Here is a 26219-nt window from a genome sequence, read left to right on the forward strand (position 1 = left end):
TCTGATGGCTGGACACTTAGATATAGGAAAAATTAAGGGGGGGATATATTGACTTAAGCATCACCAATAAGAATGATATGAGAATAACATCCAAGCAAATTATGGTTTTGGAACGAGTATAAAGAGAGTGTTTTAAGAAATCAGCTTTCACTGGGCCATGAATGAAGACTCTTAAATGAATCCTAAAAATACACAAATATAATCATATTTACCTAAGCTGATTCAGATGTTCTTGCACAAACAAAACCCCTATCACCCTCCTTGAGTTTAAAAAACAGGAATGGAAGAAATACATATCAGATATTCTGATATAAAATCTGAAATATTGTATTATAATAAATGGTGACACAATGGCAGCATAGCTATGATAAGAAAAGCCAACTCTTAAAATTTTAGTTCTTTGAGAAAGCCATGTTTCTTGACACAACTGGAAACCACCCGACATGTCTCACTTCACAAACAACTGTGCTGTTAATGGAAAAATACAGTTTCCATCAGTATGTTTCATTGTACCTCAATTATTTCACTCTCTCCAGAGAAACCAGCAATACATTTCAAGATGATGGAGAAAACCATTATGTGCTTCATGTCAGGAGGCAGAATGTTCTGTGCCTAAAATGAGAATCTTTGCAGTGAAATCCCAAGAATTACAGACAATTTCAGAGCAAGGCATGGCCAAGCTGACTGGAGCAGTAAGCACCACCATAGCACAGTTACAAAACACGAAGCTTTGGCATTTCAGGCTCAATTTCCAACTGCCCCTCAAAGTTTCCCCTCAAAGATTCCAAGTATTTTCAGACATACTAAAATCTCCTGATAAGGACAAAGAGAACAAGCAGAATGCTTTACACACATACCCCTCCAAAAAAACTAGTGCAAATCTCTGTGTCACTGTACCAGAGAAACAGGGAAGGGCAATGCACTCATAACTCCATTTTCACCTGCAAAATGTTCCTTTCAGTTGCTTGTACGCTGTCATGTAATCATGTTTTGCATACAGAACTTCATGACTTCTAAGTGCTGGTCATAAAAGTGAACGACCACGCTCAGGAACCTATGAGATAACTGTCGTCTATCTCATCTATCCTAACAGGGGACATGTTGCACTTCTTGGTTCACCGACTAAACCAAGACCAGACACACAACACAATATTCCCATGTTAGCTCACTGCACTGACTTCCAACCATTTAAAAACTCCGACACAACAATTCTCCATCCACAGGTGACACTGCAATGCCAGTTGATAAACGCATCCAATCACAACACTCTCTTTTCCACAGGGGCCATTTCCTTAAATAATTACTCACTATTAAGCACTCCTTGTCCTCTCCTCCCCCAGCCAGACACTATTACTCATCCCAGTCAGATCCCAATGTGTCATCATTGGAAAGTACATGGCAAAGATATCAGAGGGTGTTCAGAAGGAAAGAAAATAAAACTTTATAAATATTTTAGAGCTTATTTCCTATGATGTCTAACACTTCTTACCAATGAGGTTTGGTAGGTTTAACTGTGGTATGTGAAGAAATTATCACCATGCCACTTCTGTCTGCTCCCTTCCAGTGCCAGAGATGGCTTAACATATTCACAGGACCCCTTCTCAGCTGCTTCAGCATTCGGTGCAGCACGGAGCTCAAATTGCTTAAGATTTAACGCTGGCTAGTCCTAAGATGCACTGGAACTAGGGAATCCAAGTGCAACCATTCAGGCAGTGTTTCTGGCAGGGGTGTAAATCTGGCAGCAGAAATGTCTCAAAATACCACAGCTGTGCTGCGGACAGATCACAGCTCCAAGTTGCCTCTCGTTATTTTAACAAGAGTAAAAAACATCCATGGAAGCATATCTAACACTTGCAATAACTACGTTCCATTGGTATCATAACTCCTCATTCTGTATTAGTCAGCCACAAAAGTTAGTTAATGCCTCACATACTCCAGACCCAGGAATATTACCCTCTAATTCGTGATTCCGAAGACCCCGTTTCTGCATGTCTTCCTCACCTTTGCTTGTTGCAAATTGTTCTCATATACTGACTTGCTGGCACACTTCAGCCTAAATTTATTTTCCATTCCGTAAGCTGCTTCACAAACCCATTTCTGCAGAGATGATCTGTTTAACATGTCTATCTAGCAAATATTATCTAGTCTTCCTACGACAGTGGTTAAAGAACAGGGCTTTTAAATAACAGCTTACTAACCATGTGAGACTAACATTATCAGCCGTATTTCATGTACAGAACAATACAGACTGACCATTTTCAAAAGTATTTTGGCAATCCATTTTCCAGAACAAATATACAACTATTTTCATGCCAATTTTGTTCTTGCAACTGACCCAGTTCTCGAAGTCTCTAACTGAAAAGTAATGACATTACAGTAATAAAATAAAAAAAATAATGTTCAAAAAATTATTACATTGGAGTGATTTGTTGCATACATTTTAATCCAACATGCAGACTAAGCATTTCACCAAAATCAAGGCTTTAGCTCTGTTGTTCCCAATTATATGCGGCAGCAGTCCAAATACAGAAAATTGTTACCACATTTTATTCTTTTCCATGATGAACAAAACAGTAAGCAATGCAGCTAAATGCAGAATAACTTCTCATTTCAGAATAATCGGTTACCTGACAAACTCTAACCCACCCTAGTTTGCTGTATAAGCAACAAAGGAACATTTCTTTGCAGATTTTAATTTTTCCAATTTCTTCCACAGGCTAGCAACAATGAACTAAAATTCTGAGTTGACTTTCATCTCTCTTTTTGCAAAAAACTAACTAACGTTGGTGACATATTTATTGTCAAGACCAGATGATTATTAAGGAGAACGGATTCAATTGAAGAACTCTGGAAGTTTCACTTAAAAAGAGCAAGTTGGCTGAGGTTTATTACTACTTTTTAAAAAGAGTTCTTAAGAAGTGCCACGTTAGAGAAACTCTCTTAACATACCACAAAGTATTAACTATTAAATAGCAAGGTAAGGACAAAGCTAGCAGACGAGTTCTCTCTATTTTTTATTCTTTGGCTCCAGAAGAAGCTGACTATAAAATAACTGAGACTACCCAAAGGTAGTGCGAACTGGGAAAGAAAAATAGATCCTAATGACTTACAGTATATGAAATAGATCAATATCCAAAGAAAGGGAAAATGCTTTCAGATAATGCAACACACTGGATTTAAAGAGAGAGTGCTCACATTTAAAAAGGGGTGGTACAGTACATTAGAAATAACCTTTTTTTTTTTTCCCCCTAAAATATATATGTTCCTCTGCAGTGTCATGAAACACAATACTATTGCAGAGCACTGGAATCAAACTCAGTCCAGACCTCAAAACAGGTTATAAATAAAAAGGGGAGGTGCGAGGGAGGAAAGGACCCAACTTCAGTGCTTCAGCTAAGTGAAATACAAGCAAACATACAGCAGGAATGGAGAGGAGTCCACTTACTTTCAGTGTGGATCACTTAAAGGGAAGGCAGTAAATGCAATAATGATGTTTTGGGTGTTGGTAAGTACATATTATCATAATGACACATGGACAAATAAATTTCGTAGTCAACAGAATGCAGAACTCCTACAGTCCTGGCAGCTCTTTAAGAAGGTAATTAAGGCAATCAACAACGTATCACAGCTGCCAGGAGTCATCTGGCTTGTTGTAAGCAAGCTCCCTCTTTGCCGTAACCCAAAAGGACCAGCACTGAGAAATTATGGTGGTGGCAAACTTCCACCAAAGGAAAGCAAGGGCCATGCAGGCTGCATTCCCGTAAAGACTCTTCTCCAGATGGCAGGCAGCTCCCTCACCAAATTTCTTCAGCCAGGCACTTGCCCAGGTTTTTATATGCTCAGGATTTCTCATATACATAGATTTTCAGTGATATAATTTAGTTATGACAGATCTTATATAATGTAAATACTGATTTTATTTTTTTTTCAACCTGGAGCCTTTGGAATAACTAATACTATTCTTTTTGAGAACAGGGTCAAGTTCTCTTCACACTTGCATGCTGCAGACAAGAAGAGTGAAAGGTCTTCACTGACTCGCCTGTTAAAAAGTGCACTTCATTACATCACTATTTTATTTTTTAACTTAAGATATTGGTTGAGAGTAATTACAAATTCTTATAGAGGATTGCTAATTACCACAAATGCCTTAGGCAAACATGGGAAACTTCCTGTGCTTTTACTCAAAACACAAGCAGCTCCATATTCTTAGCACATTGTTTAACATTTCTTAATAGCACCTGTGCTGATGCCTTTGTCCTTTTCTTATTCATCTCACTTGCTGTGTATACATTAGTGCAGTGTAACAGGTATTGCAGATGATTTATTTTTACTTCAGCACTGAAAACTGGCATCTCTTCTACTCATTGTTGGGAATGTCAGGTCCTAAGATTTCATTTGCCTTCACAAATGGAGCAAATAATTAAAACTTTGGACACAGTCACAAACTGGAGTGCCTTGAACATGAACAATCAAGCCCCAAGACCGAATTCCTAATAGATTTCTGCTTCCTCCCTATCAGACAAGGCTTGTTGGTTTTGTAGGTGTCCAAACACGGATATCCAGCGTGAAGTCCAGGTCACAGCTACAAGAAAAGGGTTAGACTGATTGACTTTGATGAGAGAATAACAATTCCTCGGGGAATCCCGTTGCCTGTGACTACATGCACACACCCACACACAGAAAACCACCAGCACCGAGGGGGGGGTGAAGGAAAAAGAGAGATCCACCCAGCTTCAGAGGTCTCTTTCCAAAAGCTGGGCCATACGGGCTCAACCAAAAGTGACACACTCCAATTGTATTTTACTAATTATATGCTCATGGGGAATAGCATCAGAATCTTGGAAACCATATTTGTACTGAACGGTCCACTACACCGATTGCCACATAGTTTTGGATGTTCCCTCACTACTTATTTTAGAGATTCTGGGTCAAGAAAACAAGGTTTCTCTCACCTCTCTGCCACATAAATCTTAATGGTCCTTCAAAGCTGATTTTTTTGTTTTGTTTTGTTTTGCCATGACAATCACAATTTTTATTTGGGGCATGTGGGAGAAAGGAATTGAGGTTCAGCAAATGAACCACGTGTCTGTCAACAGCTAACGAGGGCACCGAGGGGAACGAACAGGTCCAGCCCCTTCTTCACAGTAATGCAGATTTCATACAAAAATAGGAGATCCCAGTCGAAGGGGGATACGTGCAAATATATCCCCACATAGTTGCACTCCCTTTTTTTTTTTTCCTCTTCCATCTGAAGTACAAAAGATTAAAACACAAGTTTCCTCATGCTCTGGCTTATACAGAGATTCTCCAAAAGATAAGGAAATACTCCACACAATAGGAATCACTCAAATTTAGGTCAGCAAACTGCAAGCCTCACTAACTCCCAATACAGGAGTACTTAACCTTTGAGTAACACGGGTGCGTTAGCCTGTCATGCGACCCGAGCCTCCCTTTCTCAGTTTACACCGCATGGTGTAACACGCTACATAGCTACGCATCACTGCTAATGCATCATGACATATGAGTAGTACCAGAACCTAAAACATGTGAAAATTAGAGAGCCACAGAATGCAGAAGACCTTTAAATATATTTTCCATTCTTAAAAAAAAAATCATTAAAATGCCTTGAAATTAAGTGTTGTATTTATAGGTTTAACTATGCTCTTTATAGATAAAAGAATAATTTATGTATAATTTTCAAAGCCCTGATACATTTGGCTTCTGTTTACAGATAAAAGTATCTGCAGAAACTGCTGTTGATCCAGATGCCTGTCTAATACATAATACTTCACGGCCTTACAAAATGCTGCGTATAAAAGGATGGAAAGTGCTTTTTGGCCTACTTTCTACACTGACATACTGACGAGGGATAGTCTTGTGGTTGAGACACTTGGCTGGGACTGAGATGACCTGGGTTCAGTTTCAGACTCCGACGCAGACTCCCTGTACGTCCTTACAGAACTGAATTTAATTTCCCTCTATATTCGCTCCCCACATGTAACGCTGGGCTGCCAATACTGGATGCTGTTGGGTTGGTTTTTTTTTTTCTTCTTCAGACTATGCTGCCCTTGGGACACAGGCTTGTGTGTTTTGTGAACGATAAAGGGAGCCTCAAGCTGAGTTCAGGCCTCTTGGCATTACTGTAATAAAACGAGAAAATATCATTCATGTAATGCTTTTTGTGTTAAGACCCTTCGAGGTGTCTTTTGGTGTTTCGGGGTATTTTTTGTTTTGTTTTGTTTGTTTTAATGTTCTATTAATTGTCAGTTTCTAGTAGAAGACTAAAGGAATTAGCTCCTGAGATTTTCTGTGCTGGGTGAGTGCAACAGCACCAGAACACATTCCACAGAGGAACTCATGCACAATCAATTAGGTCGCCTAATTAATTTTCCAACTCAATAGATGCTATGAACTATTTTTTTAATTTTTTTATTTTTCTGCAGAAGTATATCTATACCTACTACACATGTGTAAAAGCAATCCAAAAACTTTTAAACTCTTAGAGGAGAAAGGACAGATGATATTCACTTGAAGGGAATGGGCTGCTACGTGGGAACAATTCCCTCTCACGTGGGATTCATATTTCTGTCATGAAAGGAGAAAACACATACAAGGGGAGAACAGTATTTTCTAGTTGACAAGGTTGTGTAGTTACCGTTAAGGACTGACTTGTTAATCAGTATTTAGAGTGATTTGTGATACTAGATACCCCATAATTAGGGAGAATGAAAATGTTTGCTATGTGAAAAGTAAAAGAAGCACTTAGAAAATAAGATTTGAATTAAACAAAGACACAAGGTATTTGCTGGGATTTTAACGACAGATGACATGAGGTACACTACAGCATCTAACAACAGAGATCTGTTTCTCTAGTCTTAACTCAGACAAAACTACAATTGGCATCAGCAGGAATTGTGTCTGATGAAGGACACTGGAACAAACAGTGAAACAAGCAGGAGAATAACTACAGAATTCTGTGTCTGCTCTCACAGAGCGTTCAGCAGCAAATTTTCAACTGTCATGAATTTTCCCTGCATTCCTTGAATTTTCCCTGCATTCCTTTCCTGTCATTGTGATCACCAGGAGGACTCGTTGCACACTAACATAATGAAGTGGTTGTGAGGCTATAGTTGTAATTTTGATGTCTGGATTAAAACAGTGAGTTGTGACATTTGTAACAGTCCGAAGGGAGATGACAATGAGTTATAGAGAATACACAGATACTCGATAATCCACAATTATGGGAAGGATGACAGAGAAGCATGACAAAAAGTGCTTCAGTTGGGATTTTATCTCAGCCATTTCTATATAAGCAAAGACTAGATTTCTAAGGGAACTTATGAAAATGCCAATAGGAAATAAAAAGTTATAAACGTAACCATTTCTCCAACCTATAGTACTAACTGGTATTCTGTTATTAACTTTTTCAAATAGCGTGGTTGCTACATCAGATGAATGAACAAAACCAAGACAGCAAACTCTGGAAAAGTTGCCTGTAGGTAGGGGAAAGCCAGAGCAGAAAGCCTTAAGGGAACAAGTGTGAAGGAAACAAGGATACAAAGAAGCAAAACAGCAAAAGAGCAGAGGGAAGAAAAACAGGAAGGCAGCAAAGGCAGGATGGATCAAAGAGAATCTAACAGTTGAGTGGGAGGCACAGAGACACAGAGAGATAAACACTGGGAGCCAGCAGACAGCATCTGTGAGAAGGAGAGACAAGGAAGGGGAAAGGCTGTCCAGCCAGACCAAGAGCTTTACCAGCCAACTAGGAGAGGACGGTTTGCCAGGACAGGCCAGCCAACTAACTAGGTAAAGATGAGGTCCAGAGAGCCAACTAGGAGAGAGCAGCCAGGCAGACAACGCGATTCCAGGAGAGGAATCCACACAGCGGTAGCAGTCCTGGCTCCACCTGGGAGCTGGGTGACCTGCAGCAAGCAGCATGCTTTGTAGGTGGGGAAAGGGCATTAGCAACGCCCACCTTCATCTCTGAGAACCAAAAGATGTCTGAGAACATCACAGCAATGTGATGAGCATCTTACTGACCCAGCAGACCACTGTATCCCACCTGGCTACGCAGCCTAAAATATAATCCATGAGCTAGCACACTAAGTATGAATAAACAATGATTACACTCCATTTCCCAAAAGGTGTTTTCCTCCCATCTGTAGAGTTGATTTCCATACTCTTATTCTGCTTTGACATTTTCAAGTTGATAAAGTACAAATTATGCACCCCGATAATATTTGTATAGATTAATGTCATAATCCTAAATCTGGAAAAACAAACAGCAAGCCAATGATAAACAAGGATGTGAGTCAAAGGGGGTTACAAACCACATGAAGAATGGCCTCATCCAGCACTGACAACATACTGCCTGTTGGTTAAATTAGGCAGCTCTTACCTATCCATCCATCTCAGAGAAATAAATTTAAGTCTATAGGATAAGGATTTCTAATAGATAGTAAATACTTGTGCTGCCTACTGAAATATTTTTTACATGAAAAGAAAAACAGACAAGTGATTGGAGCATATTAAACCATGGCAACACCTAAGTGTGTTCACATCATTAGACTTAAAACTCATCTTTAAAAAATAGAAAATAAATGAGCAGTAAAAGATACTTATTTAAATTATTTCTGAGAAGAACAAACTCCATTTCACTGTCACTAGACTGTTAACAGCATCCTGTTCACCATACAGCTACTGAGGTGGTCCCGTCAAGAAATCAGGACTCGCAGAAAAAACAGAAGTGAGATAATCCGTGTGTGAGCAATGCTCACGTTACCCTTCTGGATACAGGATCTGAACCACACTGCTGAAACTCTTGAGTATCTTTTTCCTTCTAACTTCACGGGACTTTGAATGAAGTACTGAGCCACTAAGAAGCTAGTAGTCCAAATCAACTTTGCCCCCTTAAGCCTAAAGCAGATTCACAGCTGAGACAACGGATACTTCAGGAATTAAGTCAACTTGTGCTTGGGACTGAGTGCAAGAGAACGATCTGTGACAGGCAGCATCCTGGAGTTCCCACAACTGTTAAGAGGAGAGAGAGGAAGGGAAACGGGAGGGAGCTCCCATCTACTGCTGAGGAGCAGCAAAGATTTAAGAGGGATAAGCATATAGAGTATGACATAATACAGTTTAAAAGTTCCTTTGTGGGAGCTCTGACATCTGTCTAAGCTACAAGGTTTAGCAAATACAGTGCCAATTTAAACTCGTACTTAAAAGTAGAGGAAATATTTTAAGTTTTTAATAGAACAGGTACATTTAGGAATCAAGGTGGTCACCAATGCACATGTGCATCACTCTCAGCAACGATAATGGAATAACAGTCTGCTCTGAGTGGTGTCTAAAGTTTCAGCTGTTCGTAAACCAGCATTGAGGGGAAAACTTCCAGGTGACATTAAAAAAAAAAAAAAAAAAATCTCATAAACCAGGAGAAAGCTCATCATTTAAAACAATCCAGCGGAAGAGAAAACTTCCTCCTGCTTATCAGAGGTATTTTGCACTATATCCAAAAGGCAAATAAGATTTCTCCCAGAAATTGTGTCTTTTATCCACTGACAAGATTTGATCATGTCAACTCTGACTCCCAATTCAAAGCCTACTGAAGTCTTTGGGATTTCCCTTTCTTTGATGCGAGTAGGTTTTGGATCACATCTAAGGTTGCTGAGGAGTTTGACCCAGGCTTCACTTCTCTGAACAGTACAAAACTCTACCTTTGAGTTTAAAATATTGCCCAAATGTTTGAATATACAACCAATACACACAGGCACACGTGTGTGAAATGCATGTATAACCTACCCACTGGACGTAGAAAAACGAAGGGTTGTAGAAAAAACACAAGCTATTCCTTGCAGGGTTTTGGCAATAGTTTACAACAAATGGCAAATCATCACTGCTTTTGATTTTCACTGTAAAGTTACCCATCTTGAACTCTTTTGGTATTTCCTTAGATGCAACGGGCAGCTGCCCAGGAATTTAATTTGTGGCACTTAAAGTAGAGTCACTACATAATATTTTATAAGATCACCCAAGTATTTATTAACAGGGAATAGACGTTGCATGTGCGTAACCACAAAACTCATCTAGTTTGTTTATATCATTTCAGACACTAAAAACACACAATTCTCATATCAAAAATTCTGTCAACAGGCAAACATGAAGAACAGCGGCAGTCTCTAAGTAGTGGGAGACGTCAGTAAAAGCTCCTGTAGTTGCAGTCCAGACAACTAAAATTTAAGTGTCAAAACCATCTCAAGTCTTCTGAGTAAGTCTCTCCTCCATTATATGGAATTCAAAGGAAGTGTTACCATGTATTTCAAACAGGATCAGGATACCACTCCTGTTATGTTTTGGGGATAACCAAATCGTTGCAACAGCAGCAAGACTTTGCATCAGAGTAACAAAGAGAAATTCCTCCCAGCTTGAGACTGAAGCGAACTTCAACAACATAGGCTGAAGAAAGTTGTTATTTCTATTCAAAATTCTAAACAGCTGTTTTCAAGACAGATTAAAAGATTTTCCAATGTTTGGATTCAACTCAAGAGCTTTATCTAATGCATACTTTGCATTTGAGTATTTGTTGAATTAGAAATTTAATAGAGCAGCTGAGTATTTTAAAATCTTTTGGAAGATGTGAAAAAGGGATGTGAACTCTAGCACACCCTGTAAAACATAAATTTCTTACCAAAAGAATATGTTATTCATGTGCTCTGTACATTAGGTCAATTATTACTCACTTTCTTTGGAGAACAACCAAGTGCCTCCACCCTTTATAACAGAGCACTATAATCAACTGTAGTAAGAATAGCAGAATTCTTCTAATACACATTGGTGGCTCAGGCCTTAGCTCAAGAAGGCTTTAACAGTAAGGGACTAATAATATGGATTTGCCATCATCTTTACTTTTTTTAATTTTTTTTTAAGAGGGTAAGAAATTGGTATTTTCTTGAATAATTTAGTAAATAATTTCAATTTCATTAAATGGGAAAAAATATAAAAAGGAATACTTTAAATTGAGCCTCCAATTTAAATGCTTCTGTTATTTAATGATAAATTCCATAAACATTTTGATACCAATACTTCTTCCACCACACGCCTTTCATTTCTGCTAACCCAGTTTAACCTCTCATATTCCTTGCAGTCAGCAGCTGTACAAAGCATTTTTTTTGTACTGACATCAGCGAGTGACTGAAGTGCTAGTGCTAGATTTAAAACGCCTTCTAAAAACATGACTTCTTGTATTGAATTTGGAACGGAATTTGATACAACTTGTACTGTTAGTTTAATATAGTATCACCTTTCCCAGAGCCATATCTCGTTGGGTTCCTGCTGGGCCCTGAGAGCTGAAACAGCACAAGGTTTAATGCATGGCACTTCATTTTGCCCAGCCTGGCTCAGGCCAAGAGAAGCATTTCAAATTATTTAGATAACCACACAGATTAAATACCCAGCAAGATAGCTTGCTAAGTCGTTTATCATTTGCCATTCCTGGCCTGTGCTTGTGTCTAGTAATGTTTTTACTAGAAGAGCCATTCAGATGAATGGAATGCACATCTCCGTTGGGTTTCCCCTGCTCAAGCAGCAGTCTAAACTTCGCAGCCTGCCTGCCTTCAACACTCTCTTCCTGAGATGCAGGAAAACTATTTGGCTAGATTCCCTCTGACATCATCTTTCCACCTATCTTCCCCCTCACCTGTTTCACTTGCTTTTTCTCCATAAGCCACTTGTACATCTACCCAATTCAAGTGTATTTAAACATGACCCTCTCTTTATTTCAGTCCCTCAAATTGTCCTCTTATTACTCTTCACTCCCCACCTCAAGAACCAAGTAACTAGAATGATTCACACCGGGTGGTGCAATTCAATTACAGACACAGTATCTGCAACGTTAAATTATATCTTATCTTAAAGGTTACTGGAGCCCAAGTAATCTAACAGTGACTCTCTTTCCGCACCTATCTACCACTTACCTCTTTTTGAACAGCCCGTTTCAATCACAGGTCTTTTTGCCTTCAAAGCCTGCAGTCTGGAAGTCATTTTTGACCCTGTGGTTTCTTTTGAAGCCAGTATTAATCTGACTGTAAAGCTGTCATACTACAATTTTACGAATCTCTCCAAGTTACCACCCATACTGTCCCACTGGGACACGAAGATTCTCATAAAGGCTTTCATCGTATCCCAGCAGGACAATTACAATTCATTGCTCACTGGTTTTACTATTACTTCTTATAAACATTTCAAGCTCAAGTAGTATTCTGTCACTGCACTGCTCAACTGAACTAAGACGTCTGGACATATTACTCTGGCACAGAGACTAGTCCAATGGCCCTTGAAGAAGCAATTCAAGGTGTCCCACTTCCACTGCACTTGAAAGAAAGTGCACAGCCTGCTCTTTCCGCTGTATATTTGCTGCTTCTCGTCTTGATGCAGTTCTCAGAAACTTAAGCAAGAAAAGCAGCTTTTGAGATCCTAAAATCTCCCATCACTGAGGGATCAAATTTCCTCCTAAATCAGGTGAAATTATCAGTCAAGTAGCTAATGTGTCTCCCCATCTTTTTGTTTTAATTGACAAGCAGGTAAGTACAGCCAGTGCCAGGTACAAATAGGCAGATTCCCCTGACAGTGTGTCCATAGCTACTAGTCTTACTAGGAGTTAAAACCATTCCCTATCCCACCCCTCACAAATCACTGTAATTCTGACAGCTCATTTTGTATTTTTAAACTAACTGTTCCATTTTTAGAATTTTATTAGGCAAGCACATTAGAAATTATCAGCATACTGTGAAACATCATTTCACAGTACTGAACCAATTGCTGCCACAGGACAAACGCCTCTGGATAGTAGGACACAATTAGCAGAAAAAACAAGACATCCAAGCCCATGCAGGCTTTGACAATGTTAGGACTGGATTTTCCTTAAATGGCTAGCAGGTCTGAATGATACAGTCGGAGGCATTATAAATCACAGACTAACATATATTATAATACATTTTCTAGAAGGTGGCTGGACACAGTCCTAGGCAACTTGCTCTAGCTGATCCTTCTTGAGCAAAGGGGTTGGAATAGGTGATCTCAAGAAGTTCATTCCACCCTAAGCAATTCTGTAAGCTGAACCACTGTTAGAAACTATTCTCTCTCCCCTGCAATTCCTATGGCTTTATTTTTAAACAAATGAAAATACATTATTTGATAGAGAGGAGTCATTCTACCAAATAGTAGATGTGCATCTTACTGTGCTGCTTTTGCTGGAGATAAATTGATATCCCCAGCTTTGCTGAAAACTCATCTATCAATAGATCCAACCAATAGATTGTAAGCAGTGAGACCAATGTAAATGGAATCTGGGGAAAACCTGATGGCTTAAACTCGAGACCAAAAAGCACCAGCATGTTACTGTAAAAAAAATGCTAAATCTATTAAAATACCACTGAATTTATTACCACTGCTGCAATGCCAGTGAGGACCCTTCTACTGCATCAGCACAGTGGAGCAGGGGCTTTGTCCCATGCTGTGTGTAATGGTGCAGGATGAAAGCACCAGCCACCACTTCCCCAAGGACGCAAGAGCTGTGAGCATAAAGGATTCCACTAAAAAGGATTCTGCTAAGCTCCTGCTTCCCTATGGCTCTCAGCAACTCTGTGTTGGAAGAAAAAGCATCAGAGGGTCACAGCAGAAGATTCAGCCCAAAGAGTAAGGAGGAAATGAGGATAGTACTGAAAACTCCTGGTGAGGACAGGGCCAGCATAAAACTTGACCAAGATCATTTGGTAAGCCAGGCTTACCTGAGTTAAATGCTTTTTAAAAATAGAGCCACACACTGTGCAGAGGCCACTTTATCAGGACAGGACCTCTAAACTGAATTACACCACCACAAAAAGTAATTAAGGCTGTGGCACAGAAGACTGCAGTTAGGTTAACCTACCCATGCTAGTTTAGCCAGGATAATACCCACAACAGACACACTGTAAATGCTTAAGATCACAATCAAAAATCAGGTGCTTGCAAGAGTTCATATTTCTTTTCTTAAAATATAAAACCATATGTGTTTACATGTGCGTACACACACACATGCACTTTTAATAAATGACATGCTTTTTTAAAATTACATATCCCTAGCCTTTACACATCTTCTTACAAAGAGAAGTATTGAATCTCGGTTTCTTTACATAAGGAAATTCTGCCTTTTTCCAAAAGGAGGTTTTTTTCTGGATAAGAAGTGCAAAGCTAGGCTCTGTTTTACAGCAGAGCAGAATTTGGAGAGTGATCTTTCTTAGGGCTCCTTTCTTTTCAGACCTTATTTAGGCCTCTTCTTTTCCTACAGCGTTTCTCCAGAGTGCCAAACCGTACAAGCTGTCACCGAAAAAAAAATAGAAAAACCACTCAGCCATTATTTGTGAACTTCTCAAGGCCAATTGGAAGTGTGAATGTGACCATCTTCGCAGCTGCTCTTAGGTAGTTGTTTCCCCACAACTTTTTGCAGCTTTGATGCTGAGATAGGAAAGGAGATACCTTACTAAATGTTAGTTTACTTCAGAAAAGCTATATTCTTAACAGAGATTTCATCAAGTCCGTTGTAAGTTGCAAGGAAACTTATATGTGAGAAAAGAGTCACACTGACCATTTTGAGCACCTCTGCTTAAGATGTATTTTCATTAGTATTTCGCAGCTGACCTACATAAAAGAAATGTTTTGCTTGGAAATGCCCTCCTCAGTTTATCCTTGCATTAGGTATGATCTATGATGTTTTTAAAAGGGGTTCTCTTTGCTTTGCTAGCGCTGACCATCGTGAAAGTTTTAGATCACTTTAAAAAACAAGGAAACAATAAACAAAGAAAAAATTAAGTCTGCAATACAAAACTGACTTGAGGTATCATACATACTGATATTTGATTTTTTTCTCTTGCAACTGACAAAAGTTTTGAGCTTACCACCTCAATAAGAAAAAAAAAAAGTAGTAATATAAAATATTCATATAAAATTTCAGGGTGATTCACAAGGAAAACATCTGTTTTCACTGTAACAAATGAAAGAATTTCAGGTAGCTGTGGTTGCTTATACCAAAATATATTCCAGCACAGAGAAAGAGGAATATATTTCTCTATGAAAGGCTAAGAGGGCACTGTTAGATAAGTTCTCAGCTGCATTTACTCATTCCTTGTATCATGTTCCACGCCAGGAGTCAATGTTTTGAAAGCACCTTTTCTACGGAAAGCCCCATTGGAAATTAGTCATGCTCAACTGTTTTTATGTTCTACAAGTTCTGTAATGTCCCAGGAATCGGAGGATGGCCAAAATTAGAAAAATAGGTCTGTTACAATGGTAGTAAGAGAGCAAGAATGCTTTGAAGACACTCGTCCTGAAGGCCTCAAATGCAACGCTGTACTGCAATGACAACCAAAATCAATAAAAGCCGACTCAATCTTTTCATGCACAAAAAAATACAGCTTGCACCATACATCAGACTGATTCTTCCCAGTTCTCCCTGGAGCTCTGCCGAGAGCACAGGTCTAGCACTGCAGGTCGCTCAGGGAAGTTATATCTTTCAACTGCCTGCATTATGTATATAAAAGTCATATATGTAGTAACAATATCCCATAACCAAGCAAACAGACATCTCTCTGTGTATATAACTTCAACAAAACCTCTTGATGAAAGCACAGGCTTCTACTCTTCATTCCTTAAAGCATTGTAAGGCAGATCACAAGTACCACATGCAAGCAAAGCCAGCACAAGGTTCAGCCCATCTGTAATGAAAGCAGAAATGAATTTCTTGCACAGCAAACACGTTGCAGGCTGCCAGTACACCTGGAGGTAGGCGCCAGGTTCAACAACAAAGCTGTCTGCAGTACCAGAAGTCTCAGTGATTCTCATGTGAGCCCCTTCAATGCCCTACATGCAAGAAGCAAGTCTTACACATTAGAGCAACGCGGCTATTTCATTCAAATGTTTGTGTTTAAATTATACTAAAATAGGGGCTCTTCAATTTGTGTTTAAATTTGTATGCATCTCCACTGCTACAACTAAAAACAAATCAAAACAAAATAAATTATGTGATTGAGAGCAACTCTGCAAAGAAGGACTGGAGGGTGCTGGTTGCTGAGAAGCTCAACATCAGCCGGCAACATGCGCTCGCAACTCAGGCCAACCGTGTCCTGGGCTGCATCAAACGAAGCGTGGCCAAGAGGGCGAGGGAGGGGATTCTGCCCCTCTGTTCCTCTCTTGTGAGACCCCATCTGGAGTACTGTATCCAGTTCTGGAATCCTCAACATAAGAAGGAGATGAAGCTGTTGGAACGGGTCCAGAGGAGGGCTACAGAGATAATGAAAGGAATGGTGCACCTTCCCTATGAGGACAGGCTGGGAGAGTTGGGGTTGTTCAGCCTGGAGAAGAGAAGGCTCATAGGAGACCTTATAGCGACCTTCCAGTACCTGAAGCGGCTACAAGAAAGCTGGGGAGGGGCTGTTCACAAAGGCTTGTGGTGATAGGATGAGGGGCAATGGGTGTAAACTGGACAGGGGCAGATTTAGACTAGACATAAGGAGGAATTTCTCCACCACGCGAGTGGTGAGGCCCTGGCCCACGTTGCCCAGGGAAGCTGTGGCTGCCCCATCCCTGGAGGGGTTCAAGGCCAGGCTGGATGGGGCTTTGGGCAGCCTGGTCTGGTGGGAGGTGTCCCTGCCCATGGCAGGGGTGGAACTGGATGGGCTTTAAGGTCCCTTCCAACCCAAACTATTCTATGATTCTAATACCTTACTGCACATCTAAAGGTCAGTGCCCTCAGCAGCCAATCAAGAAGGCATGGAAACAGAGAAAAGGCTGCTAAATAGTTGATTGAAAACTTTGGATTTGTTTGAGTGGAATCAAAACTCATTTGGAATAAAATGTAAATGCTCAGCTTCACGTACAAAAGTTGGAGCCCCCACATCTCACAAGAGACCTAAGCCCATATGTACTGAATCATTTCTGGATCTTGATTAAGCTTTAAGAATAAATCCAAAGAAACATTTTATAATTTTCTATATTTTGAGATACACAAAGCATACAGCAAGCAGCACAGGACCATTTTTATATATATATATATATGTATGTATATATTTGCAAGGAGCAGAACAATGGATAAAAGCCTTCGCATACTCAACATACTAAAAATGCTTTTTGGCATTAAATAACAGCCTGAGCTTAGTACTGAGTTGTGATCCAGAGATCTATTGATGATATTGTTAAGTATTATAAACCACCCTAAATCACACACAGTAATCCTGCAGAGACTGACTTCTCTACCATTAAGCTGCAGCCTCAGTTCTATCAATTAAAAAACTCCTCATGCCTTTATCTCAATATCTTTTATAGAAAAGATAATCCAAGACACTAATATTGAATTTTTGTTTTAAAACTGAAAGATGTCAAGAGCAACAACACACTAAATTATTAAAGACAGTAAAACACCACTCTGTTATGGAATATATTTATCTTCCGACTGAAGTAATTTTTCCTAATGTTTTTGGTGGAAATCGGTGTGCAAGAATCCTTATTCCAGGCCTTCAATCTTCACCATCCTCTAGTTTGCTGCTATAACACTGTACATGCATTCATGTTACAGGGTTGCAGAAACTACATGTCTATGTCAACAGATGTGATTCTTGGAAGACAGCTTCAGAAATCGAGTTTATTCAAATGTTTGCCAGCTACCATATGCTGCAATACTACTTTAAATGCAACATAAGGCTTTGGGAACATACTTTCACTGCTATCTACACTTTGTTATTTACTTTCTATTTAAACTAAATACCAGGGATGGGGCACACGAAGGGGTGCAGTGTCTTCTGTGTGAAAACATTCTACCCGTTGTAATATTTTGAAAGAAAAAAAACATACACAGCTCTACACTACTCTAGATCACTTTCAACGGCTGCACTTTCTTAGAGAGGCTCTGGGAAAGATATTTTTACATATGGCATTAATTCTGGGAACTTTTAATAATAGCCAAATATAATTAAAAATTATGCAAAAATTCCTGCCATGAAGGGAGCAGGACAGAAACGACTCTGTTTGAAGAAAAAGCAATCATTTGCTCATATTCTGAGTCCAGAAAAAAAAAAACAAAACACACGTGGTACATTTTTAATATTTGAACTACATCAGGCCCGATTCTGCTCCTATGCGAAGCGAGTGGCAAAACTCCAAAATGCAGCAGGATTGAGCCCTTAATGTTGTCACAAGCATTCAAATAAACAAACAGGGCTGTAACACAATCTAAGCTTCCACTGTGTTCCTCTAAACAGATCAAGACAGAAAAAGAAAAGCACGTTTCACTGCACTTTTGCAATACAAGGATAACAACAGTGTATGATTTTATATTATATAGAATTGACCCTCTTGAGGTATAATCATCTAAATATCCAAAGAGAAACAGATTCCAAGAGTCAAGTAAGCTCTTATGCACAAGTTTGGAGGACACAGTTGTACCAAAGCTGACAGAGATGTCTGATCTCTCAGAGCTTCCAAGAACACTTCTTCCTCTGGACTTAATAAGTGCACGACGTTGGGATGTTTTCACATGACCCAAACGTGGGCATCTCACATAGCCAGCTAAATCCCCTGGGCTCTTTTACAGACAATAAAAAGCATTGTTAAGGTTGACGTTCTGAATCATCCTCAGGGGAATATAAGCTAAGTCTCTGCTCTCATCAGAGACTCTAAATGGAACTGCTGAATCTGTAGCTCACTCGAGTTATCCAGCATTAAAAGTCAAATAGCGTAAAGGCAGCACCCCGTTTTCAAGCAGCAGCAGAAGTTTTGCTTTGCTTGCATCTTCATTTTGTTACCCGAGATTCACTTTCATTAACAATATGACTACATTATATGCTAAAAGCTGAGTCTTAACCAACTCTGAAAGCTTGGGCCAAAATCCAGCAAGGCCCTTAAGCGCTTGTGTAATTTTAAGCACACTGACATCTCAGGTTTGAATTTAAATGCATGTCAAAAAGCCTATCACTGGATCACAGCCAGAGAACTCAGCACCTTCCACAAGGAATCCTTGACGTTTCAGTCTTACTGAGCCAATGTCCATGAAATATTTTCCTTTCTGGACTATGTATTTTAAATGTGTCTTAAATTGCTATAGGAAGCATTTCCAACTCAACTACACTTTCCCTGTTGAATTTATGTCAAGTTCACCTTTTTGATTAATAATATCCCATATAAAAGCCAGGACTGTCATACTTATGATCACCTGCATATACTTGACAGTACACGTGAGTGTCTTCCCCTGCTCTGGAAAGGTGGAAAACACCATAAACAACAGTTTAGGAGCTACTGATACATGGATACCCCTTCTGACCATGCTACAGTTATCAACCCATCTCTGACTTTGTAGCATGTCAGAAGGAACTCCATCACCAGTGATGGAGTTATGGAGTTACCAGCCAGTGATGGAGCTCCTCCATTGATTATAATGAAGCTAAAAATTCCTTTAGCTCATGTTTATAGTATTTTATACTATTACTAACACTTCTAAGACACACAAAAAGCAATTTGTGTGCCAAAACTGTCCAAAGCCAGCTGCCACCCTCTCAAAGAATGACTGAATAAATATATGAAAATGCTCATGCCACGAATTTAATGAAGTTTGCTGCATCAGGAAAGCAGCAGGTCTTCCTACCAGATAACACGCTTTCATTGCGCATGTATTTGAAGCTGTTGATCTACACAGAAGTCTCGTAGATCTTACATTAACAATCATATGGTCAGCTAATTGGTATCAGATGAAATTTATGGAAAAAACTACTTAAAAGTCGAGACGCAGAACTACACAACTTCCCTCTGGATGTAAGAAACTGACTCTAAATTTGCTACAGCCACCTGCAACATTTTAATTGTTTTCCGTATCAGATTATTGGAATAACCCCCAAGAATCTGGTTGCTTCAGCATCGTTTTATTCAAGACAGTTGTAAGCTATGACATATGCAGCAAAGGCTGAAATATTCTCTGGGCTGTGTCATACGTGCCACAAGCAGTCGGTGACTGTTACTATTAGTTGACGCTTGTAGAGAAAAGCACTGCATGATACACAGCAGTAAATTACTTAGATCACTGTTAGCTTGTGGCATGGCATAACCTAGAAGTCAAACCTCAGCCAAACAGATGGAGAATGTGCATGCCACAAAACCATACCACTTCACATTACATTTGTAGCCAGAAATGGTGTTCCCAAAACTATTTGCCTCTCCAGAAACAGCATAGTTTAAGAGACTATTTCTCTTGAGTTATTTCCTCCTCCTGCCCCTCCATGCTTTGTGTTTGTTTTTTCTTTCTAATAACGACACAGTTTTACTCTACAAGGCATGAATCTTTCGCTTTACTGGAAAACATCCATCCACATATATATCAGAAGCCCACCAGGGAGTGTCACAAATCCACATAACTTTCCAGACCTACATTCAAAATACGGACCTCTTACTTAGCTGACAGATGTGTAAAATCATATGGAGCCAGACAACTCCCAGATGACCACACAGGTGCATGCGCTGAACAATGCAAGTTATTCTGACTAAGACCAACATTAGCTTATACTTGAAAAGCTATCTTCAGAAAAAGCTTTTCTGATGGAATAATGTGATTCTGGAACCACAAACCACCACACCCTTTTTAGAGAAGAACATATTAGCTCAGCTAGGTAGAGAGGCTGCAGGAAATCTCTGTGAACGAAGCCAAATTTCAGAGGTTTTCTAGGAAGATATGACTATCATTTGGCCTCGATACTGCAGTAAACATTAGTCAGCTCATTAATGTCTATTTTCTCCTGTATACTACAAGATCAAATGTTATGTTCCAAGTAAATACTGCCTAAGGACGAGGCATATAAGTTATAGATCTCCACCTCAATTGTGCTCAGGAACATGCACTTGGTGACAGCATGATTTGGCTCAAATGGCTCTGTGTCACCAGTTTCTCACTCCACCCGACACAAGGCAGGAGCCCTCAGGGATAGGACTGAAGCTGTCAACAGGATTCAGCCTTGCAACTGGCCTGAATGAGGTTGAGGCAAACTGGTCCCAGATAAGGCAACATAAAAGCAGCACTGAAAAACCCTATTCTGAACTTGCACTTTACATCGCCTCACCAGACTGAAGGTTCAAACCACTCACCCATGGAGAACAAGCTCAAAATTCAAAGCCCTTACAGTAATATTCAGCACATTCTTTACCTATAAAGCCTTTATTCTCTTCAAACTTTGGATTTTTATCCTAATTTTCCATTCATCTTACACTTCTCCAGCAGTGAGATCCCAAGATGCAGCAAAGAGGCACTTTTCAGAAAAACTTCACCATCATTTTGAACTACTTTTACAACATGTGAGTGGACACCTGGCAAGACTTCACACAGTGCCAATGCAGCGATTTTATCAGCTGTAGCGTGTGCAGGAAATACTTGCTTCATCCTACCGTCTGCTCTAGCATAGAATGAAAAGCTTTTATCCCCTAAGATTTCTTGTTCTGCATCACCCACGTATGCTGCCCAAACGAAAAAAAAAACCACCAACCGTAACTCCAAGTGCAGCACGGACAGAAGTGATTATCTGACACACTCCCTGACAGAAATTTAATGTGCTGAGCACATCCCCTACACGCAAACCCAAAATGATGTTACTGATGTCTTTTCTATTCCAGGTCCATAGTTATGTAATGCAACCTATTGTATGAGTGGTACGTATGAATTTACAACTAAAAAGATCAATTAATAGCCCTAACAAATGAAAATGTTTTATTTTTAATATTAAAAAAAAATCAACAGAAGGATTATAACTGAATATTGTTGACTATATCTTTCTCGAATGAAACAATAAATTGGTTTAATAAACCTAAAAAAATCCATATGTGAGAGAAAACATTTGGTATAGCTGTGCTTTCATCTGGAAACAGCTGTGATTATCACTATGGATACACAAACAAAAAGATAAAATTGATAACGACAGATCTCTGCAAAATGGGAAGAAGAAATTAACCAACTCTGCCAAAACAAAACATGCCAAAGACAGCGACAAGATGCTGCTTATCACTGGTAAGCAAATGTACCAGAGAAACAAAGAGCTTTTCTGATGACTTAGAAACTGAACTGAACTTCTGAATAAAAACACTTAACAGTATTTTTTATTTGCCACTTCTTCCATTGGATTGTTTTCATAGCAAAAATGTAAGGAAAAGAAAGGATTAATCAGTTGCACGTGTGTTTCAACCTGGCCTCCATCCTTATGAAGCTCACAGATTACTAAAAACGCTACTTAAAACTTACTTCTAGTCTTGACTCTAACAAAAATAGATCAAATTAATTCAGCTATGGATTAGAACAGGTATGCCTTGAAAACCCTACTGTTACAGTACATAAAGGGGGATTTTTGCCCCTGGAAAAGAAAACGATGCTTGGTAAACCTACTGTGAAATGAAGAACTAATCATTAAAATCATACCAAACAACACTTGTGATACGTTAAAAAAAAAATTCACAGAAGAAGATAAGATTGAATGCTTGTTTTTAAACCAATGCTAAAGTGGTTTTTTTTCTCATTAAAAATGCCTAAAGGGAAAGTTGTTACCACTTAAGTTCATGCAGTTCCATAACTAGTATCTCCACAATCTTCTTAGACTGGAGTTTTCCTTTCTGGAAAGCTTCCTTACACCGCTAAGAACATTAGTTCTATTTTACCTTATTCATAGACTGCAATAAAATATTACTAGTTCACATTACTATTGAAGTATTTTTAAAGCTACTGTTAAGCAAGCTGGAACATCAATTTTTCCCCACTATTTTAGGAACATACCTCTTTCACACTGGGGTCCAGTAAAGCCATACGTGCAAGCACATCGGTTCGGAGCCACACATCTTCCTCCATTCAGACATCCGTTTTCACAGACAGCTGTATCAGAGGGAAGGCAAAATTAATCTTTATTGAGCTATTTCCAGAAAGACATTAAGGTATGTACTCGACCAGCTCAAGCAGACTGGTAAAAATGGTAAACATAACAGTGCAGAGCCTACTTCTGATCTTTTTCTATTTCCTGGCCTCATTAGTATCACAAATTTATCTTTCCAAGGGAGTATAATATAAACACAGTAACAATTACAGTTTTTCTGACCTCTCAGAACCTTTCTCTTCAGAACTGCTAGACAATTTCATAACTTCAAAACAATATCTCTTCCAAATTTCAGCAAAGAAACACTGAAATAGTAGAGATTGCAGACAGAAGGTGTAGAAGGAAAATTTCATCTCTGAATCCTCAAAATCTTTCCCTATTAAGAAGCAAATTTTAAATGTATTTATTCCATCTACCATAAGGGAAAAAAATAACCCAGTATAAAAAGGCAATTTGCTGATGTAAAATGATTTTTGCTGTCAACTAGGATAGCAAACTGTAATCAGTACCTGTTTTGACTAAGTCAATCCAAGGTATCCTTCCTCTCTACAATGCTGTCACTAGATTCAGAACCTGATTTTCATCATAATAAACTCCAAAAGCAGAAGTTCTCAAAAAAAAAACCCAAACAAAAATAATATCCACATGAAGAAAGGGCTTTTAAATACAATTTGATGTTCATTGAGTAATATTATTCTTTGTTCCGTTTCACATGCACTTCACTAGAACGAAGGTTTCCATTTATCCTCTTTTATCCACTTGATATTTCACAGAGAAGTCAGAAATACAGTTCTTAATCCTTTCACCATGTGATCCTCTTCCAGATTATTAGGGTAAATTCCTAGTCCCACTGAAGTTCATGTGAAGTGTGCCATTGATTTTGACAGAGCACAAAAGGTTTTCATTAAATGAGCTAAATACATTTTCTCTGTCAGACCAAGAGTTCAGTAGATAGCAACACGACAGCCTTGGTTAAAGGCAGTGTCTACATCCTTATTAGAGTTTCTTCACACCATTCCAGCCAAGAAGAGCAAGAGACCACCAGAGACAGCTTGGGAAAGATTTCAAGCAGTGGATCCAGGAACGCTGTTGGCTCGGGATCGATTGAGGAAGTCAAAAATATGTCAATCACCCCTAATAAGACAACATCAAAATGAGCAGAATTCCTGAAGCATAATAGCTAAATATGAAGCAAACCCCTGAAATTAAAACAAGACTTTGTATTAAAAAGCCTAACTTTCTATATAAGATGAAAACGGAATCCCACGTAAATTCTAAATGCACAGCCTGTTGCTGTAGTGAGTGGTAAAGCCCTAGAGGTCAATGGGAATTGTGGTAGTGTGAGAACTACAGGATCAAGTTATATCCAATTATTATGAATTCACATGATGTTTATTTTAATAGTCCTGATCAGAAAGAATTCACTCAGCATTCATTACAGTCATGTGTTTTCCTGTAAAATTCCACTGTACCTGATCAAAAACAAGCTCAACATCAGCTGAAATTCGGTGCTAAATGGTGCCAAATCCACACATCCCATATTCGTGTCTACATGAATAAAAGTGAACTTACGCTGTCCGCAGTGTGTTCCTGTGTATCCCTTCTGGCAGAGGCAATGGTCATCACTGCAGCTACCTCCGTTCATGCACCGGATGTTACAGTGTTGTACTTGAAAGGAAAAAAGATTTTCCTCAGTTAAACTAGTCAGAAACATTCAACTGTCTGCTAAGGGATGGGGTGTTCTTTAGAGATTGAGTCAATTAACTAGAAACCAGTATTAGAAACTAATTATGCATATTTTAGGACATATACTTAAAATGTACAGAATAAACAGTACAGAAAACAACACTGATTTACAATTCCTAAAGAATATAGAACATGGTGCAAGAATTTGATTCTACTCATGTTCACTGAAGTCAAAAGCATTTCACAAGAGCATAAATCCACAGAATTTGTCTCCTAGTTTGCAATGACAAGAAAAGGCTGTCAGTAAGGTGAAAGTACTAAACTTCTGGCAGATACCACCAAGAAGAAAGGGAGTCTTACCATCTGGGCAACACGGGATGGAAGTATTGAAGCGAAGCACTTAAAGAAGCTCCTTAAGACAGCCCAGTTCTGCCAACACACACAATACCAGAAGCTGATCTGCCCCAGTAGGGCACAGACAGCACTTCCACAGCACCAACAACCTTCCCCTACAAGGAGCATGGGCAGGGGAGCAGCATGCCCTTGAGGCTTGCAACTGGATGATCTTTAAGGTTCCTTCCAACCCAAACTATTCTATGATTCTACGATTCCTCACCCACAGCCCCATTTATGATGATTAACATGACGCTTAAGTCCTATGTCAGTAAAGCGTAAAAGTCTGTGCTGCCTTTTTCTAGTAATACAGAAAAATATATTTTTTAACTAGAGGACAGGAACAACTTGGAAGTATGTCACGCTCTTCGTCAGGCACAGAGAAGCAGGCAGGGCTTCTGACAAAGTGAAGTCCTCTGTAGAGGTCCTGCGGTCCAACACAGCTGGGAACTAGGGCAGGCACTCCAGTACGTAGCTGGGAAATTCTCTTAACAGGAACCACATGAAAGGCTCCTCCTCATAGGATTATGGTCAGATCAGCATTTCAGCAGATTGTGATGGAGCACTGGATACCTACACCACGCTGTCTGAAACGCTGAAAACTGAAAAACAGAAATTGCATGTCCCGCCAGAGCCTGTTGCTAACAGGTGCCATGCCAACCACTGATTTTTTTCCTGTTGCACAAAGCCCTTAAGCATCATTTGGCTTTTTACAGTTGAGAAGTATGTGAATGGAATTTTATTTTTATTTTCCAGTAGAAATAATAATCTTAACTGTATTGCCTTCTATAGCAATATGAATCCACAAAACAGAAGTTAAATATGCAACTGGAGAAAGGGTTTAAAGCAATCTAGCATTTAAAAGAGTACTACTCTAATTCTTCAATTATAAAGATAAAAAAAATCTTACATTTCTTAAGATTTTTAATAGTTACAACACATCTTTGTTCTGCTTTGGATGTACTTCAGTACTTCAGGCAACAAAAATGTACTAACATTCCTCAACAAAAAATAAAATTGTCTGCAAATACAGAGTGAATATCTGGTGAAGATTTTTGGACAATGTCCTAAGTAGGTCAGAAAAAGGTGCGTAGTTACTTTAAAATGTGTAGTTCAACTTAGCTTTATACAATCTTAGAAAAACAGAGGGGATTACAAAAAGCATAGGAAATTATATCATCCGTCAAGCAGGGAAGGATCACAAACTGATTTCAATTAGAGCAAGCT

The 26219-nt window shown here is 39.1% G+C and overlaps 1 protein-coding gene across 1 annotated transcript in view; it reads right to left on the minus strand.

Annotated features, from left to right (window-relative positions):
• The window catches only part of FBN1 (fibrillin 1), a 144098-nt gene that overhangs the window by 97237 nt on the left and 20642 nt on the right, over positions 1-26219 (minus strand). The window contains exons 4-5 of the mRNA XM_069866952.1: positions 24486-24581; positions 22820-22915 (exon numbers count right to left, since the gene is read on the minus strand). Coding sequence (XP_069723053.1) covers positions 22820-22915; positions 24486-24581 — 192 coding nt within the window. The remainder of the gene's footprint in view (positions 1-22819; positions 22916-24485; positions 24582-26219) is intronic.

The sequence above is a fragment of the Phaenicophaeus curvirostris genome, chromosome 12 (assembly GCF_032191515.1).
Source record: "Phaenicophaeus curvirostris isolate KB17595 chromosome 12, BPBGC_Pcur_1.0, whole genome shotgun sequence".
NCBI lineage: Eukaryota > Metazoa > Chordata > Aves > Cuculiformes > Cuculidae > Phaenicophaeus > Phaenicophaeus curvirostris.